General features: G+C 61.0%; 2 protein-coding genes across 2 annotated transcripts; one reads left to right on the plus strand and one right to left on the minus strand.

Moving 5' to 3' along the window:
• The first annotated feature begins 119 nt into the window (after positions 1-119).
• Positions 120-9,193, plus strand: CBX2 (chromobox 2). Its single transcript, XM_032429929.1, has 5 exons — positions 120-191; positions 264-307; positions 1,295-1,360; positions 3,668-3,770; positions 5,167-9,193. The coding sequence occupies exons 1-5, from the start codon at positions 120-122 to the stop codon at positions 6,463-6,465; spliced, it is 1,584 nt and encodes a 527-aa protein (XP_032285820.1). The 3' UTR covers positions 6,466-9,193.
• A 5,655-nt stretch (positions 9,194-14,848) lies between these two features.
• Positions 14,849-17,757, minus strand: CBX8 (chromobox 8). The gene is made up of 5 exons (XM_032429828.1): positions 17,622-17,757; positions 17,186-17,229; positions 16,929-16,994; positions 16,747-16,813; positions 14,849-16,295 (listed from the first exon to the last, which is right to left on the minus strand). Exons 1-5 carry the CDS (start codon positions 17,688-17,690, stop codon positions 15,408-15,410), a joined length of 1,134 nt encoding a protein of 377 aa, XP_032285719.1. The 5' UTR covers positions 17,691-17,757; the 3' UTR covers positions 14,849-15,407.
• Positions 17,758-18,597: the final 840 nt, after the last annotated feature.

Here is an 18,597-nt window from a genome sequence, read left to right on the forward strand (position 1 = left end):
ATGTGTGCGGCCGGCGGGGCGCGCGGCGGCGGCGGTGGTGGCGGCGGCGGCGACGGCGGCGGCTGTGCGGGGAGCGGGGAGCGGCGGGCGCCGCGGTCGGGGCGGGCGCGCGCGGCAGCATGGAGGAGCTGAGCAGCGTGGGCGAGCAGGTCTTCGCCGCCGAGTGCATCCTGAGCAAGCGGCTCCGCAAGGTGCGTGCGGCCCGGCCCGCGCCCGCCCCGCGCCCGCCGGCCCCGGCTCACGCGCCTCTTCTCTCCCTGCAGGGCAAGCTGGAGTACCTGGTCAAGTGGCGCGGCTGGTCCTCCAAGTGAGTCCCCGACAACGCGGCGCGCGCCTTCCCGCCCGCGCCACCTCGGCCCCGGGGGGCGGGGGCGTCCGCGCGCTGGGCGGGAAGTTCGCGGGGTCCCTGCGGGCTCGGCGGGAAGGGGGCGCGCAGTCCTGCGCGGGGCCGCCCTTTGTTTACGGGCCCGCGGGGCGCGGGGCTGGGCGGCCTCCCCCGGAAGCCCCTCGGGCCCCGCGCCCCGGCCCGCTTCCCTCCCGCGCCGCGCGCTCCGCCCGCGCCCATTTGTTGCCTGCGCCCCCAGCCCGCCTCAGCCCTCCCCGCGGGACGTGAACCCCCCTTCTCCCGTCCATATTTTCCCCACTGTAACCTGAGCTTCCTATTGATGGATGTAAGGGCTCCTTCCCCCCCCACCCCCCGCTTTTAAAGTAAGGAAGGGGACTTGGCATCCCCGGAAGGGGCTCTGTTTACAGCCCCTCGGGCACACCCGTTTCCCCTTTCTTCCCGGACCCCACTTTTCTTTCTTTGCTTTCCCCTCCGGGTGCCCTGGCCCGCGCTCGCTTGGGCGCCAGCCACATTGTTCTGAATCTTTGGGCAGCGCTTCTGTGCCCCTCGGCCTGCCCCTCCCTGCATCCTGGAGCAGCCTTCCCTTCCCTCGCTGGATCCGGGCCAGGCTTTGGGGGCTTCCCTCCCGGCAACTTCCCATTTTATTGGGATTTGTTTTCCTCCCAGGGGGAGACTGTGGAGTTTTCCTGAGGCCGAACGTTAGTTAATTGAGGATTGAAGTGGTGGTTTCCCTTGGAGTTTGGGGCTGAGGTATTGGCCTTAAGGCCCCCAGTCTCCAGGAACTCATCCTAGGCACGGGTGGGATTTAGGGGGACTCTGCCGCAGCACCCCGGTGCCCTTGCCATCAGCAGGGATTGGAGGGCGAGGGGGCGGCCCCACTCCAGCTGGTTTCTGAAGTGGCCTTTCCCGGCCTGGTGTTTCTTGACGCCTTGCGTTTTGCTTTTCCAGACACAACAGCTGGGAGCCAGAGGAAAATATCCTGGACCCAAGGCTGCTCCTGGCCTTCCAGAAGAAGTGAGAAAGTTAACAGCACGTGTGGGAAGGGGGAGAATGTTGGGGAGACCGTGGCCTGTCCTGTTGTGGTTCAGGGCCGAGCGGGCCTTCTAGGGGTCCTGGGCTTGGGCTGTGGTCTGAGGGCCTCCGTGCTGGGGCTGTCGGTGGAGGTGGGCCCAGCTTTGAAGTCCCAGATGAGCCCCTCCCCGGCCTTCCCTTGGCGGGCCAGCACCGTGTCCAGATCTCAGAAGTCACTGTTTTAGTGCTGCTCTGGGTCCTTCTGACAGCCAGACTTGCAAAAATGAACCTTCTCGGTTCCTTCCTGAAAAATTCTGGCTTCTCTTGTTGGTCTTTTCTGTTGAGTCATTTGCCAACAGCACTAATAAGAACTAGGATGGCAGGTTTGCCATAAAAATAGTGGTCTGGCCGCCCAGTGCTCCCTGAGGGTGCCATGGAGCAAGAGAAGGCCCAGAGAGGGAGCTGAAGCAGCACAGCAGAAAGTTAGTGGGTTTTGTACCAGAAGCGACACATTTATTTTTCTTTAGACTCTAAAACAGGTGGTATGGGGGGGGGTGTGGATCACTCTTGCAAGTCCCAGGGGACAAACTTGCTTCTGTGATTTTAGATATCATCTCTATTTTTATATAGAGTTGGGTTAAGAGAGACGTCCTTGAGATAGGCAAAAGGGAGACGAGGGGCAGGTGATGGAGGGGCCAGCCTCCTGGCAGGAGGGTCCGGGAAGCGATGTCCCTAAGCACACTGCGGGGGTGGGGAGTGACTTTACTGCCGGTTGCCCTACTGATAGACGCAGATAAATGAGTTGCTCAACAGCTTTCCCACCTGGGGTCAATCTGGCCAGCTTGTTCTCTGGTCCGCTTTTTACCCGCACTGTAGCAGGGTCTTCTCCAAGAGGCCTTGCAGTGGGAAGCAAGTAAAGATGGGCTTTGAGCAGAGTTAGGAGAGACGAGGCCAGAGTACGCTTGCCTCCATAGCTCTGGAAAAGCTTATCAGTAATTTGTCCGCTGTTGAATTCATAATTCGGGTCTTGTAAGCCTGGGCAGGGGAGGGGTGGTGGGAGCTGGTCCGTTTCTCTGCAAGACAGCCCCCTAACTGCTGAGAGAGTGTGTGTCCTTTTCGGTTATTGCACAGCAGACAAGAACTAGGGTGAAATATCCAGGACGTGCGAGAGTTGAAAACAAGCATGGGGTGATCTGAGGATCATGGGGAAGAGAAATCTGGGAAGGCGGGTATCTCCCCCTATGCACCCAGGCGACAGCCCCCCCCCAAAACTAGGAGCTGGCAGTCCCGTACTTGGTGGGGGGGGGGTGGCGTTCGTAAGGGCAGGTCTGAGATTCAAAATCTGCAGGTGCCAGTTAATGTGTCAGCAGAGGAGACCCAGGGGATGCCCCCACCCTTCTGGGAGACAGGTTGGGGGCTGCTTCGGAGAGTGTGAGCTTTGTCTGGTTGTACTAATTGGATTCTTTAAGAGATAGCCTTCCAGGCCCCAACAAGATGACAGTTGCCCCTTTTAATTACTGGGAAGCGTCTCCGGATCAGCCTCTTCCCCAGGGGTGGCTTGCAATACAAGCTTTCTCTGGGGGTCGGGCTGGAGGCAGCTTTCTTGGCTTCATGACCCCGAGTTCTGGGAGCTGATTAAGGGTGTGCGGGCTTTGAGCCCCAGCCACTTCGGGATCGGGCACGTCCAGCGCATCTGTCAAGGGCACAGTCTAGGAACAAAGAGGTGTTAGGAAAAGGAAGCCGGGAGTGAGCCAAGGGCACTGGCTCTGGGAAGACCAGATTGCAGGGTGGGACCAGAGCCCTCGGATCCCCTGACCAGTGCTCGTAGACTGGAGAGGCAGAGGCTGGGGCCGGTGGTCCTTGTCTGCCAGCCCGCGACTCTTGTTTGGAGCGCTGGGGTTGGACCATGGGACAACGAAGGCTCCTTCTAGTGGGCTGCATTCTAGAAGTTCCACGAAACATTCTCCCCATGGAAAGTGGCCGGGATTAGCACAGGGCTGTCTGAAGAGGAGTCTGGGAAAACTGGAGAATTGTTCCTTTCTCGGCTTTGCTGAAATTTTTTTCACTCATTTTTACCCAAATGCAATAAAACCAATAGGTAAAAAACTAATACCGTATTGGAAAGAGGAGGGTCTAGACGTCTGCCTTGGGTATGTTCATGAATGGCGTGTGCTTCTGCAGTGGGACTGATGATAAGCCACCGCAGGCCCGGAGTGTTGAGGGGCGGTGTTTGGCGGCCTGGGGTTCCCGTGTGGTGGGAGAGGGTGTGTGCACAGGGCTTCTCGCACCTTGACTGGTGATTGTCTTAAGGGAACACGAGAAGGAGGTGCAGAACCGGAAGAGAGGCAAGCGGCCCCGGGGCCGGCCGAGGAAGCACACGGTGATGTCCTGTAGCCGCCACTCCAAGCTCAAGGTGGGTGGCCGCTGACCTCTTCGCGCCCCTCTGCACAGAGTGGAAGGCAGGGGCAGGAGGGTTGAGGGCTCTGGGGAATGGGGATCGCGCTGGCTCCTCCACAGAGGTCAGTCCCTGGCTCAGAAGACCCGGGCCTTCTGCCTCCTTCCTTGCTGGTGGCTCTACGCCTCGGCCAGCAGGGGGCAACAGCAGGCCCCTGCCCCTGCAGCCAGGAGGGCTGGTCCCCTCCAGAGCTGGTTTCTTGTTCATTTGATGTCCCTTCTGCACTCCTTTCTAGTGGGTGGCAGGGTCAGACTTGGCTGCCGACCACTTTCTTGGGGGAACAGAAAAGATCAGGACGCATGCACACAGTAGGTGCTCAAAGGTTCACTGAGTAGACTAACCAGGGCAGCCCACAGGGACGCACGCTTGGGGGTCCGGGGCAATGCCCTCCCTTCAGCAGTTCAGAGGCAGGATGGGGAGAAGGGTCAGAGCCCCAGTCTGGGATGTGCCTAGGATTCCTTTCTCAAGGGCGCTGCCCCAGGATCCCGAACCCACACAGTGTGGCCAAGAGCTCAGTCACTTACAGAAACCGCCCTTCTGGGAGGCTGTGAAAACCTCGCTTTAAGGTTTGATGGCTGGTCCGCACTGGCCTGCTCTTCACAATCTTCCTTTCAAGTAGGACAGTGGGAGCCGGGGGGCCCTGTGCCCTCGGGCTCTCATCAGCTAGAGGGACCAGCTGGGGACCACGGAAGCGGCATAGAGGCCGTGGGCCTGGCTGGGCAGGGAGGCTCGGAGGCTCCGGGTTGGATTGGATCGTGCCCAGCTGAGGGCCCGCGAGCTTCACAGCAGGCAGCCGGTGTTGGCTCCGTTTCCCTAAAGTGTGCCCTTGGAAATGCCAGCCCAGTGAGACACAGGGTGCCCTGACGCCCAGAAGTCAGGAGGGCAGCAGTTTGTTCCCCTGTGTGCTGGAATGTTCTGAAGGGGTCCGATTTGGAAGTGGGAGGATTGGAGCAGGATGTCCCCTTGCTTCAGATTACGGAGCGCGCTTACACGCACTACTTGGCCCGCCTCGTAAGCTCTGCGCTTCCCTTTCCAAGTTGTCTGCTAGGGAGCCTGGAGCCAAACCGGCGTCCCCCCTTCAAGGCCGTAGTGCACGGGACGTGACAGCGCATGCTCTTTGCTTCGTTGCTCTGCTCTGATTTGACAAACCACCTGTTCTTTGTTCTGCTCGTTCTGCTTTTAACTGCATCTCATGGAATCTCAGAAGGACTTTTCCGATCTCTTCTGGACAAGCTGGTGCGTCGTCGCTCCCTCCTGGCTGCTCCTCTGGGGTGGCAGCCACTGGAGTATCAGCTTTGAGGTGTCCTGGGGGCCCGGCCTTCCAGCCGGTGACACCTGTGCTCTGTCTTTGCAGGAACCCGACGCGCCCTCCAAATCCAGCAGCTCCTCCTCTTCCTCCACGTCTTCCTCCACCTCCTCTGATGAAGAGGACGACAGTGACTTAGACGCCAAGCGGGGTCCCCGGGGCCGCGAGACCCACCCGGTGCCTCAGAAGAAGGCCCAGATCTTGGTGGCCAAACCCGAATTGAAGGACCCCATCCGGAAGAAGCGAGGCCGCAAGCCCCTGCCCCCGGAGCAGAAGGCGGCCCGGAGACCCGTGAGCCTGGCCAAGGTGCTGAAGACCGCCCGGAAGGACCTGGGGGCGCCGGCCAGCAAGCTGCCCCCTCCGCTTAGCGCCCCCGTGGCAGGCCTGGCCGCTCTGAAGGCCCACGCCAAGGAGGCCTGCGGTGGCCCCAGTGCCATGGCCACCCCGGAGAACCTGGCCAGCCTGATGAAGGGCATGGCTGGCAGTCCCAGCCGGGGCGGCATCAGCTGGCAGAGCTCCATCGTGCACTACATGAACCGAATGAGCCAGAGCCAGGCCCAGGCCGCCAGCAGACTGGCCCTCAAGGCCCAGACCGCTGGCAAGTGCGGCCTCGGGCTGGACCTCAAGGTGAGGACGCAGAAGGGGGAGCTGGGGATCAGCTCCCCAGGAAGCAAAGTCCCAAAGGCCCCCAGCAGTGGGGCTGTGGAGCAGAAAGGGGGGGGTGCAGGGGGGCCCCCCTATGTCCACAGCAGCAAGGGCCCTGCCGGGTGCCTGGGCCCCCAGCCTGCACCCACCCAGGAGCTGAGCCTCCAGGTCTTGGACTTACAGAGTGTCAAGAACGGCACAGCGGGGGTGGGCATGGTTGCCCGCCATGCCGCGGCCAGCAAGGGCGTCCCTGCCGCCTGCCCGGCTGCGGGGAAGAGCGCCGGGGGCGGCCCCGCGGGGGGGAGTGGGGCCACCATGCCCTCCGACAGCAGCAAGAGCGAGAAGCTGCCTTCCAGGGGGGCGACTGTGCCCTCCTCTGCGGGCAAGAGGGACTCTGTCAGGGGCAGCGCGGCCGCCAGCGGTCAGGAGGGCCACACGGCCCCCGGGGAAGCACGCAAGACAGCCTTGCCCGGAGAGCCGAGCGCCGGGGAGGAGAGCAGCTCCGACTCAGAGCCCGGCTCGGCCTCACCGCCCGGCGCCGCACAGAACCCGTCTGTGTCTGTCCAGACCAGCCAGGACTGGAAGCCCACCCGCAGCCTCATTGAGCACGTCTTTGTCACCGATGTCACTGCCAACCTCATCACGGTCACGGTGAAGGAGTCCCCCACCAGCGTGGGCTTCTTCAACCTGAGACATTACTGATGCCCTGTGGCGGCCCGGCTCTTGCCTGCCCTTCTCTGGCCTCTGGTTTTGCTTTGATAACTGCCCTGCACCCCCCAGCCCTTTCTGGGGTCCGGGTGGCCTCCTTCCGGGGCAGGCTGGGAGGGGACTTGCTCTGGCCCTGCCTGTGATTTCAGGCAGGGCAGTACCTTGATGCCTTGCCCTCGTTCCTACCTCTGGGCCTTTGCTTCACTTCCCACGTGTCTCAGGAAGTCTGCCTTCCCGTGTCTCTGGCCGAACGTTCCTCAAGGCCGTCCCCTGTGTGCTGTTTGAACTGCCCTGCCTGTGACGGCGGGCTGGGGGCTCAGCTTTCCTCTGCGTATCCGGGGGACACAGCTGTTAGAGGAGGGATCCAGCTCGGTAGTTCCTGCCCAGTGGTGGGGAAGGAACGTGGACTGGGGTGGGGGCAAGGCCTTGAGGGACTGCTCCAGGGCTCAACTAGGGGGCTGCTAAGGGACCTCGCCAGTCGGGACTCCCCTTCAGAGTGGTGCCCGACTGGCAAGGACCAGGGCGCCTGTCCGTCTCCCTGTCCCTGCCCCATGCCAACAGCTCAAGGCTGCGGCCTGAATGTAGGGCAGGTGCTTGCTGTTGGGGTGCTCGGGAACCCTGGCTCACATTAATGTTGGCCCGAAGTCAGCACGAACTGGGAGGGGGCTGGTCCCAGAGCTGTTTCACTAGAGCCTCCCCGTTTCCGGGGGAGCAGAAGCGGAAGGGCGTCACTTTGGCTGCCCTCCTTTCTGCTGTTGGTGCTGTTCTGTGCAGGGACAGCCGTGGCCCCACAAACTGCCCCCAGGAGCCCCTGGAAGGTGGGAGTGTGGGCAGTCGCCGGAGTTAGGCCCACCCTCCCGTGGCCCGCAGGCTTCCGGCGTCAGACCTGTCCGGCTCCACTCCCACCGCGCCCACCTCTGCCGCGGCCCACGGGCACCTCCTCTCCCTGACAATCCCTCCCACCTTTGGGGGTTCCACAAGCTCCTTCCCGGCTGCGAAGCCGTGTCCCTGAATCCTTTGGAAGGGGGTCACAATCTGAGAGGCCCAATCTGCCTGCCCCCAGACGGGCCGAGTCTGGGAGCTGCCTGGGACGGCTCGTGGCAGAGAGGTGGGTCAGGGAGTGGGGTCACCAGGTCTTTGTGATGCCAAAAGAAAAGTGGAGGTGCAGGGTCCTTTTCTGCCTCAGTGGTTGGTGGAAGCCAGCCAGCCCATGTGGGCACTCTGTCCTGTTGCCTTGATCACGGGGGAGCCCAGGCTCACGCGGGGGGCTCTGCTTTCTGAGGGGTGGGCCTGCCAGACCTCCAGCTCCCTCGTCCCTCACCCTCCGCGCCAAATAGAGATGGCTTTTGTGTGTCTGAATCAATTTCAACCGTGTGCCTTTGGGGACAGACCCGTGTCCAGGACCTTGCTAAGGGGTATCCACATGTGGCTTCTGGGTCACCTGCGTGGTAGCCGTGCTGGGCTGCGGCGGGAGTGGCGCCCATCTTGGCAGATCTGAGGGCTCGGCATCCCAGACAACCAGGCTAGAACTGGAAAGTGGGCAGCAAAGGGGAGAATTGCCACCTCCACGCTCCCCCCACCCCAGGAGGCGGGGGGAAGAGACTGCAGCTCACTGCACAGTCTGGAAGAAAGGGATCCCAGCACACTGGGCCGCTGACACCAGCTTCCCCTCCAGTCCCCGGACACCCCGATGTTCCCTGGCTGTGAATAGAGGGGCTCCTCTGGGCTGCCTTCCCCTCAGAGGGGCTGGTGGCCTCCAGGCTCTGAGACTCCCTTTCTGCCAGGCCCTGGGCTTCCTTAGAGGCTGCAGAGCCGGGCCGCCAGCAGCTCTGAGCCCTTAGGGCCACCCTGGGCTTCCGTGGGCTGCTGGACGAATGCGTGTCAGCACTGACCTGACGTTCTCAACAGCCGGGTCTCCAAACCCCGACGTGGTGCCTTTGTTTACCAGCTACTTCAATCCCAAAGTTGACTCTGCAAACACCTTACTCCCAGCCGCTTTGCCTTCTTGCTGTGTTGTGTGGTTTTCTCAGTGCTTGTGACTCCATGTGGTTTGTGTTTAAAAGGGTGTGTGCGTGTGTGTGTGTGCGTGCACACGTGCAGGCGTGACCGCCTCCGCTGGAGAGTTGATTGTCATGTTTACCAATAAAAGTAGTGCTCTCTTACTTGCTGCTATGTGTGTGTGCACGCGCGTGTGTGTGTGTGTGCGCGGCATCAGTCACGTCTGATTGGAGATCCCTTGTTGATTCTGCAGGGTTCCCCACATGGACCGCATCACAGTGTATACTGAATGGGTGTTTTAATCGTGTTGTGTCTTTGTTTGCTTGTCATGGATAGGAAGAAGCGGCCAGTCTGTCCTTAAGAGGGTTTGACATATTTTTATATATATTTTTTGGTACCAAAAAGAGTGTGCCTCGGTTTGGTTACACTCAAAATCCTGACGTGACTAAGAGGGCTCTGGGCCTAGAGGTTTCATTAGGGGGAAGCAAGGAGGAGCAGAGGTTTGGACCAGTGCCAATTGCTGGCTTGATTTGTGTTTTTTAATTAAAAAAAAAATCATTCATGTATGCCACTTCTAATTGCTTTAAACTATGGCTGTTTGTTTGCTTTTTTAAAAGAGAGAACAAAAGTGAATATGTTACTGCCCCGGGAAGCTTAAGATCTTTGTAGAAGCAGGATGGCAGCCCAGCCCCCATATTCAATCAGAACCTACCAGTTAGAGAGAATGCTTCCCCCAGGAAGCTGGTGGTGGTTTGGGGGGAGGGGGTGGGAGGAGGGGCGAGGTAGTGCCTAGATGACCAGATTTTTGCTCAAGTATATCTAAAGATTCTGTTGCCTTTCTAGTATTTTTGGGAAACTAACACTAGGCATAGGTTGCAGGTTTGTTTTTTGTTTTTTGACATTAATTTATTTTGCAGGGGAGACATTAGTGAGTGGTGTTGGGGTTTGTCTTACTTTCTGTTAACTTTTAGTATATCAATAAATCTTTTTTTAAACTTGCCAGCCTGGTGTACATCACGTGGGATGCCTGGAAACAATAATCTCTCTTCACTTGCCCAAAATACTCTGGATGTGGACTGATGGAAACATCCAAGCCTTCGGGAAAGGGCTAGCCCCTTTCCTGGAGTGCAGGGGGTGGGGGGGGGGGGGGAGTGTTTTTTCTAAGCAAAGGGGTGGGGTTGGTTACAACTGTGAACCCCTACACCCGCAGTTCACAAAGGGCGATTGGGCCACATCGGGAGATGATTCTGGTGGTCACGACTGGGGGGCAGGGGTGAAGGTTGCCGCTCCCCGCATCTAGTAGGCAGAGGCCGGGGACGCTGCCCGACATAATAAACTCACTTGGAGACCTTTCCCAGAAAGCGAGACTTTAAGTTAACCCCAAAGACACTGTGCTGGAAAGCTGCATAACCCCTTGAGTCCGCCCCTGTGCTAACACTTTAGAAGGACACAGCTCTAAGACCCCCAGAGGAGCCGCTGTGGCCCTCCAGAGGTTTGGAGTCGCTGGTGCTATTGTACTCCTAACTCCTAGCTCATCATAAGGAGCTGATTTGCCTATTCTAGAGCCTTCCCTGGGCCTTCAGGGTTTGCATTGCCCTCAGCCTGAATGTATTCATAAATTTCATCCTCCAGGGAGAATCCAGCTCCCTTTGAAGTGAAGACAGCAGTTGGACCTGGATGTTGGCCACCAGTTGAAAGGCTAGTTGGGGCGAAGGCCTGGATGTTTTCCTTGGGGAGGAGGTTCGCACTACAAATAGAAATGCAACGCACTCTCCAGAAAAGGCCAGAGAATTGGAAGTGCAACTCTTGCGGCAAGGCTGCAGGCCTGCTTTCTTCTGCTGCCCCTGCAGAGGCTGGACCTGTTCTGTTTTGGAGAAGGTGGGCAGGGGTGACGCCTGCCTGGCGGGCCTCTGGCCTTGGAGAGGGCAGAAAGGGGGTGGGGATGGCCGGGAAGGAGTGGGCACGCAGAGCAGGAGCCCGCGCTGCCCCCGGTGGCGGGCCAGGCTTTCGTGGGAGCCCCTGTCTCTAGAGCCTCCGCCAGACGGGTGCGGGGCCCTGACCCACACCGGCCTTTGTTCGTTTCTGCGCGGCTGATCTGATGGCCTAATCCACCTCCTTCCCAGAAAGAATGGGCTGGGCTGCCAAGGGGCCCGACCCGGCCCGCGGCCTCCCCCGGACTCAGCCCCGCGCCGCCGGGTCCAGCCCAAGGGCGCCTGGCGGGATGGTTCAGCAAGGCTACGGGGATCCCGGCGGCTGAACACCCCCTTCCTCTCCGCAAGGGAGGGCGCAGAGGGGGGGCGCCCACCGTGGCCCACTGTAGCGTGCTTTGGGGTGGGGGAGATGCGGCTTTCCCGGGGCTGCTTTCAAGACCCAGAAAGACCCTGGCCGCAAGCACTCCGCGAATCGAAAGGCCCGGAGGGGGTGGGCGCCCGGAGAGGGACTCAGGCCATCGCCTCTAGAGGGCGCGCGCGGCCCGCGGACTTCGAGCCTCTGGCTCTTCGGACGCGCAGGGGACATTCCCCACCTCGGGCTCCGAGCTGCCCCGGGGAACCGAATTGCTCGACCCCCACCCCGACTGCTCCCAGAAGCCCCTGGCAGCCTCCATTTCCGAAGTGTCCGGAAGAAAGCCCCGGCCCCAACCCACAGCCTCTTCCCCGTGTCCAGGCCCCCAAGGCTGGGCGCCGTGGAGCGCCGCCAAACACTGAGCAGCTCCCATCTCAGACTCCAGCTGGATCCGAGGCCCCCTCTGGGCCTGGAGGAGTTTTTGGTGAGAGGGGAAAGTTAGAGCATGAGCCCCCAAAGCGCTGGATGCCGGCCTTCTCGCCGTCGGGTCTCCCGCTCACAGCACAGGGCCTCCCCTAGGATCGGTGCGTCGCAAGCATCAAAGGGACAGAAAAATGGATTCGATCCGCCGCGCTTCAAAGAGCCATAAAGATTCCAGTCCAACCAGCGTCGGCCAGAGGAGCCGACCCTGCCCTAGGACAGAGGCGGCACTGCGGGCGGGGGCCTCCGCTCCTGGTCACTCTCCTGGAGAACCTGCCCAGGGAACGGATACCGCGCAAGGAGCTCCCGGTCAAAGCCGAGGTTGATGGTGGCCAGCCAGCCGGGAAAAGGGGACAGAGTCGGCGCCTCTCATCTTCCTAAACACGAGTCCTCTCCGCTGCCCAAACACCCAGGAGAGGTCGCTTGAGGGAGTCCCGATCGAGCAGCTGGGCCACCGCTCAGGGGCGAGCGCCCCTGGCGCGCCTCGCCAGGCCACCCCACTCCATCCCCGCCCCGACTCTGCCCGCTGCGGGCGCAGGCCCCTCAAGTCCGAAGGGCACTCAATGCCCCATGACCCGCTGCCCCAGCCCCGGCGCCAGTCGCTCCCTCCCTGCCCGATCCTCCCACTCAGCTCTCAGAACTGGGGGAAGAGGCGCGGAGAGCACCGCCAAGGGCGGGGTTCCCAGCCGGCTGGCCGAAGACTGGAGATGTGCGGGCGAACGCGTCCCCACGCCTCTCCCTTCGCGCTCTGCGAGTGCGCCTAGGTCAGGGCTTCTCTGCGCGACACGGTCTGCGGGGGGGCTACAGGGGTGGGACTGGGACAAGCCATGGCCGCCTTGGGGTCCGGAAGGCGGCTCTCCCATGCCGCCCCACGTCAGCGCCCTGCAAAGTCTTCGCCCGGGAGGGCCAAGAACCCCTATCCCCACCCTGCGCTCTGCTCTTCCCGGACGGCGCCTCGCCCGGCGTTGGGGCTCCTACACCCCAAGAAGACCGGGGACGGAGAGGCTGGCGGGGGGCGGGGGGCGCGGGGCTGCGCGGCGGCCGCGCCAGGTTCACTAATCACATCAGCGTGCTCTGCGCCGGCTCCGAGCAGCCAGTTGCCTAGCAATACCCGCGAATTCAATTCCTCAATCAATAGGCGCGAGGCGCTGCATTTCGGGGAGCGCTGGCGAGGCTGGGTGGGTCTGGGGGGCGGGTCCCGCGACAGCACCAGAAAGCAGGCCTGGAACCGCCAGGCGCACATCTGTGGGGCGCCCGGGCCTCGGGGACCAGCGCCGTCGGGCCTAGGGGTGGGGCGCGCGCGGGGGGGTGGAGCCCCGCCAGAAGAAAGGGGGACCCTAAAGGTCGTGCCCATCCTCCTGGTGTCCCCGAGTTCTGCCTGGGTCCCAGAAAATTGCAGCCCGTAGGTGAGGAAAGCCACGACCTCCCCCCTGGAGGCTAAGGAGAGTCATAGCCCACTCCCTCCGGATCCCACCTCTCCCCCCTCCCCTAGTTGGAAAGTTCCCCCAGTTGGGGACGGGCCTTTACTGGAGGAATCCTTCGGGGCCGATGCGGGCAAGGGTGGGGGTGGGTGGGATGAGACAGGAAGAAAGGGTCCTCTCTCCCCAGGCTAGTCTTCCCTCTGCTCCTGGGGAGGGGGGAGGGGAAGGAATAAAACCGAGACATGTCTCTATTTACAAAGTATATATTTAAACACGTAGAAAGCGGTATTGGATACAGACATTCACGACCGCAGAAGATAGGTACCGAAGCTTCACTCTTGAGCTGAGGCGGGGATCGATTCTAGATTTGTACAAATCTTAGAATTAAATAAACTCAACACACGCACATCCCGCGCGGTTGCAGACTCCCAGCCACGCGGCCCTGGCCCCTGCCCACCCACCCCCCAGGTCAGCGTCGCAAGAGCGAGCGGAAAAGACACACACGCATGGCCACGGACAGACGGCGGACAGAGGGGAGGCAGGGGCAGAAGCCGGCTGGCCCCGGAACGTCGGAAGGAAGAGTCAGAGTCAGCCCCGAGGGAGGGAGATGGGAGCCAAGGGAGGAAGGGAGAAAGGAAGGCGGCAGCCAGGTAGACACGTGTCCCCGAGTTACCGTCCACTGGGTAACAGACATGTCTCTTCAATGAAGCTTCATCTGAAAATAGCGTCCACATTTTAGCAGATACACTTGGTCAACGGCGCTTCTTTATACAAAGTCTAAAATACCAGTTTTACAAATGTGAGCAGATAAAAATCCCCATTCCAGGGGCTTCTCTTTATAGGCGCAATTTGATACTCAAAAACAAATAAAATCATGTAGTACACCGTCTTCCTCTTTTTTTTTTTTTTTTTTTTTTTTACCCCCTCTCTTTAAAGGCAAGAAAGTCTGGAGGAAAGAGGGAGGCGGGGAGATGGGGAGTGCGGAGGAGGACAAGGCTGGAGTTCCCACCCTGTATCCCCATCCAGAAGCTCCCCCCCAGCCCCGGCCCCCCGCCTCGCTCGCCCCGAGTCTGTGCTTCCTCCCGCGCGCAGGACCCCCACGCCCTCCCTAGACAAGCAGTGGGCAGTCGAATCTTCCTAGCCCTCCAAGGGCGGGGGAGGCCGGGGAGGCCAAAGGATCAGCCCTCGAAGAGAAGGAGGTGTGGGTGGGGGGGGGAGACAGATTTGTGCTTTCGAGTCGAAAGAGGGGCGCGCGTTCTGCATCCCTGGAGCACACGGGGGCGCCCCGGGCCCCGCCGCCGCGCACGGCCTCCCCCGCCGCGGCCGTCTCTTTTCAACTCCGGCTCCTCCCGCCCCCTTTGGCGGAGTTTGAATGTCGAGTTCAAATAGAGAACACTCCGCGAATCGAAAAGGCCTATAAATTATAGCTTTTGCTTTTAAGAAGAGGGCGGGGGGGGGAGGAAAAAGCAAAAGTTTCTGATGCGCATTCTTGGATGAAAACCTCGCCTCGCCCCTCCTTCCCCTCGCCCGCCGGAGCCGCCGGGGATGCGAGTCCTGCCCGCCCCGAGCCCCGAGGCCCGAGGCTCCGCCGCACTCCCGGCCAGGCCTCGGCGCGGAGCCCCCGCTCCCAGCCGCGCCCGCCGCCGCGCCTCCCTCCGTGGGTCCCGCAGGGTGGGCCTGTCTGGCCCTGCGTCCATTCGAGAGCCGGCGGCCCGCCCTCCCCGAGGGAGGCAGGCTAGTCCAACTCTTCCTGGGAGGTGGGGGCCACCGTCTCTTCTGGCGAGGCTAGAGGACGCGAAAAGGAAAAAGTCCACCCCCAAACACTTTTCCTGTAAAGCGACTGTCTCGAACTCTGGGACTGACATGCAATCCTCCCAATTTATCCTGGCATTTCGGGAATGTAAACAGATTCGCTGGATTTCTTTTCTTTCTGTGGAGCAAGGAAAGGAATCGAGGGAACTGGGAGATTTTATCCACATGACATACACACGATCGGATCGGCGTGTATCCCACACACGTTATCTCCCGTAAAGTGCATTTCCTGATGTGGTCCTGGGGGGAATCTGCTGCTCCCCACCCACCTGCGACTTTTTACCTTCAACATCACACACAAAAGTTATTCAAGTGAATACTGCCCCCCCCCCCCCCCCCCCAACACACTTCTTAATCTTAAAAAAAAAAAAAAAGGCCAAACACACTGACCCCACCCCCTTTTTTTCTGATTGGGGAGCCAATCTTTTGTTGGCCTAATGGGCCAATGGGAAGAGAGAAAAAATCCGGGTCCTGCCTTGGTTCCAGGGGTCTGCCAAGGGGCTGTGGGAAAAGGGAGGAGGGGTCAAGTGGGTAGGCTGAGTCCCTCCAGACACCATCAGAGAGGTCCAGTACCCAGGTCCCCAACCTCCTTAGTGCCCTGGGTGGCTGAGGGGCGGCGACTCAGCCCGTCTGCCCCAACTAAACCACACTGAGTCTCTCTCTCTCTCCTTATTTAAATAAAACAACTTCAAGAGTTGAAATATATATATTTAGATATTTTTTCTTAAATAACATATTTACATCTAATAGAAAATATAACTCTAGAGATAATCTTTCCAACCAAAACTGAGGGGAGGGAGGAGGAATGGAAAGGGTTGGGTGTGTGAAGTTAGGGACAGGACCAGCCAGAAGGCCGCCTCCCACCCAGAAATAAAAAGCGTTATGCCAAGTTTACGCTCCCACTCTCTCTCCTGCTCTCTCGTCCTGGGATCACCCACCAATTCATCTTTTCTCTTTAAAAAAGCCTTGGTCCGTGTTACTTTCCTTAATGGTGACGGTCAAAAAGTTTGAGGTCACGTCGGTGACCACCACCTTCTCCAGGTTGGTCAGAGAGGGACTCCAGGACTCTTCCTCTGGGTCCCCCAGGATTCTGGCCACTGGGATCCTGGCGATGAGAGAGGGCCTTCCCCCCTGGGCCCCCATGTCCCGATATAAGCCCCCCACAGAGCCAGGGGTGCCTGAGCCATGCCGGACCCGGGGGCCACCTGGGTCCAGGGTGCCCTGGCCTCTGGCCTCCAGGAAGGTGGCCCTGTGCTTTATGACCCTGGCCGGAAAGGTGTCCACAGCCAGCTTGCCTGTGGCCTCCGCCGGGCTGGGGCTGGCCACACCGCACTGGGCCAGGTCCGAGTCCTGCCTCCGGGCCAGCTGGATCACGCTGTGGCCAGCTGGGAACTTTCCTGCCCCGGAAGGGGCCTCGTCCAGCTTCCTGCCCTTGAGGTAATCTCCGAGGCCATCACTGGCTTCTCCCAAGGGCCTCTGCGAGGGGTCCAGGAGCTCCTTCCGGGGCTTGGGGCCTCGCTTCTTGGAGCTGTCTCCCGGTGAGCTGGGTTTGTCATCGGTGCGGCTGGCACCCCGCTCCCGCTCTCGGTCCCGCTCGCGCTCGCGCTCCCGCTCTCGGTCCCGGTCCCGGTCCCGCGGGGGCTCCACCCGGCAGGTGCTGCCAGTGCCGCTGCTGCTTCCTGGCGGGGACAGACCCATGTTCCGAAGGCCCTCGCGGGCTCGGGAAGTAGAGGCCAGGTCCTGGGGGGAGCGGCCAGGGTAAGGGATCCGGATGCCCCGGGCTGAGTCGCTTCGGAACTCGTAGGTTTTGGCCTTTGCCTTGGCCTGGGCCTGCAGGAGAGAAGGCATGTCAAAAGCAGAGCAGGGCCCCCTGCCCACTACCCCCCCCACCCCTCTTCCAGCGGGGGCCTCCCTGCTTCACCCTCTGATGCCTCGGAATTTCTATATGGGTGGGGGTGGGGCTTAAGGGCAGCAGTCTGGGGGAAGTGGTAGAGAATTCGTCTGGAAGCAGCCATTTGCAGCAAGCACACTTCTTGCTGGTATTGGACTGTGTGTCTATTTGGGATGGTGTGGGCATAATCCTAGTGTGGCTAAGCCCCTTTCCCCAAGACACCCCTTGGCTCTGCCACTGACCTGGTGACAGCCTGTCTGGGGACTCCTTCCTACATTATAAATAAGCAACATGAGTGGACACCCCAAAGGTCCATAAGCTCTCAGGGCCCCCTTCCCAAAAATCTCACACTACAACATTGCTTCCCGCCACTGGGCACGGCCATCTCACCTTGAGGAGGAAGGTTTTGGGTTTGGGTCCTCGCTTTTTGGGGCCATAGAGCTCCATCTCCCGTTCCCTAGAGACAGGAAGGAAAGAGAAAGGGGGTGTGTGAGTAAAGAATCTAGTGGGACTCCAGTCCAGGCTGGACCCCTGTCCCTAAGTCAGAGTCTGAGGCTTGGAAGGGCCTGTACCTTTCCTCAAAGGCTGCGAGCAGGCGAGCATCCAGGATGTTTTCTTCGGGTTCCCATGTGCTGTACCTAGAGGAAATCAGGAAGAAGTGGGCGTCAGTCCCGGGAACAGGGAAAGAGCGGCGGGTGTGTGTGTGTGTGTGTGTGTCTCTAACTTTTCTTGTTGCATTGTGTTGTATTTCAATGTAAAGGGAAAAAGAGGAAGAAAGAAACCTCCCGAACAACAGTCTGGGGTTGAGAATTGCATATAACCTACTTACTTCTGCGACCAGCCCTTCCATTTCACGAGGTATTCCATGCGTCCCTGCGGATGCAAAGGGGAAAATGTGTGTGTGCAAGGGGAGAAATGCATGACGAGGACACAAGAAATACATGCAAAAAATGCATGCACCAAATGAATGCGCGAAATCCCATCGCGAAAGGCACGCGCTCGCTGCATCACCCCCTGCACGAAACGCTGCACAAAGTGCATGCACCGGCATTCATCCCCCCACCCCGCCCCCCACCCATGCAATCTGTGCATCGCTGCAAGTCTAAGGAAAGCGCTTGGGCTCAGAGCCGCCGCCGCCGCCGCCACGGCCGCGGCCGCTGCTGGGACCTGGGGGAAGGGAAGCTGGGCTGCAGCAGGGGGAGGGAACCCAGGCCGGGAGGGGAGGGCTCGGCCAGCCTCGGTCCGAGGCCCACGGAGGTACCTACTTTCCGTATGCGCCGCTTCAGGAGGGCTTCGGCCGCGAACACCCGCTCCCCCACCGCTGAAAGCTCCATGTTGACTCGCCGCTTCCCCCCTTGGCCGCTTCCAGGAGCAGAAAAGCAGCAGCCAGCCCACGACAGACCATAATACTCTCCCGCTGACGTCAGTTCTCCTCCCCCTCCCGCGCGCCCGCTCCCTCCCCGCCCCCCTCCCGCCCGCCCGCTCCCCCCTCCCCTCCCGCCCCGCGCTTCCTCCGGCCCCACGTGTTGCTAACGACGTTGCTAAAGCGGAGCGGCTGGGGCCTGAGCCCCTGCGCGCTGATTGGGCGAGCTCCGGGCCACGCCCCTCTCCCTTTCTCCCCCGCGTTGCTACGTGACCCGCGTTCCAATCGCCAGGGGGCGGAGTCCGAGGCTACTCCAGAGACAGAGCGCGAGGGGGTGGGGGCCGCCGCCGGAAGTGACATAGCGGGGAGGGCGGGCCCGGCCGCTGTCAGTCTGCGGGGCTGGCGAGGGGGCTGTCCACCCTCTGTCCTCGCCGGGGTCCCCTCCCCCGCCACCAAGTTGTCCCTCCGGTGCTCAGCGTCCCCCAGGGCTCTCGCTGGGACCCCCCGAGGTGGTGTCAGCCAGGCCCCGCCCCCTCGGCAGACCCCGACCGCCCCACCCCCACCGCCCGGACTCGCGCCCTCCCCTCCCCCCCAGCCGCCGCCCGCGCCGCACAATGCACAATGCACAGGTGCTGGGGCGCCGCGGGCCGCACCGGTACCCCGAAAGCCGGCCTCGCGCCCCGGACCCGCTCCCCTCTTGACACCCTCCCCCCTTCCGCACACCCGACCCTCGGTCTCCATGACAACGGCCTCCCCCGCCGCCGCCAGCCCCATCCCGCTAACAAATCAATGTGCCTGTGTCTCTGTCTCCTGTCGCGCAGCCCTGCCCTCGGCCACCCTCCGGGCCCTGCGAGGCGAGCTGGGCTCGAGCGCTCGCT

This window comes from Phoca vitulina, unplaced genomic scaffold (assembly GCF_004348235.1).
Source record: "Phoca vitulina isolate PV1807 unplaced genomic scaffold, GSC_HSeal_1.0 scaffold41, whole genome shotgun sequence".
NCBI lineage: Eukaryota > Metazoa > Chordata > Mammalia > Carnivora > Phocidae > Phoca > Phoca vitulina.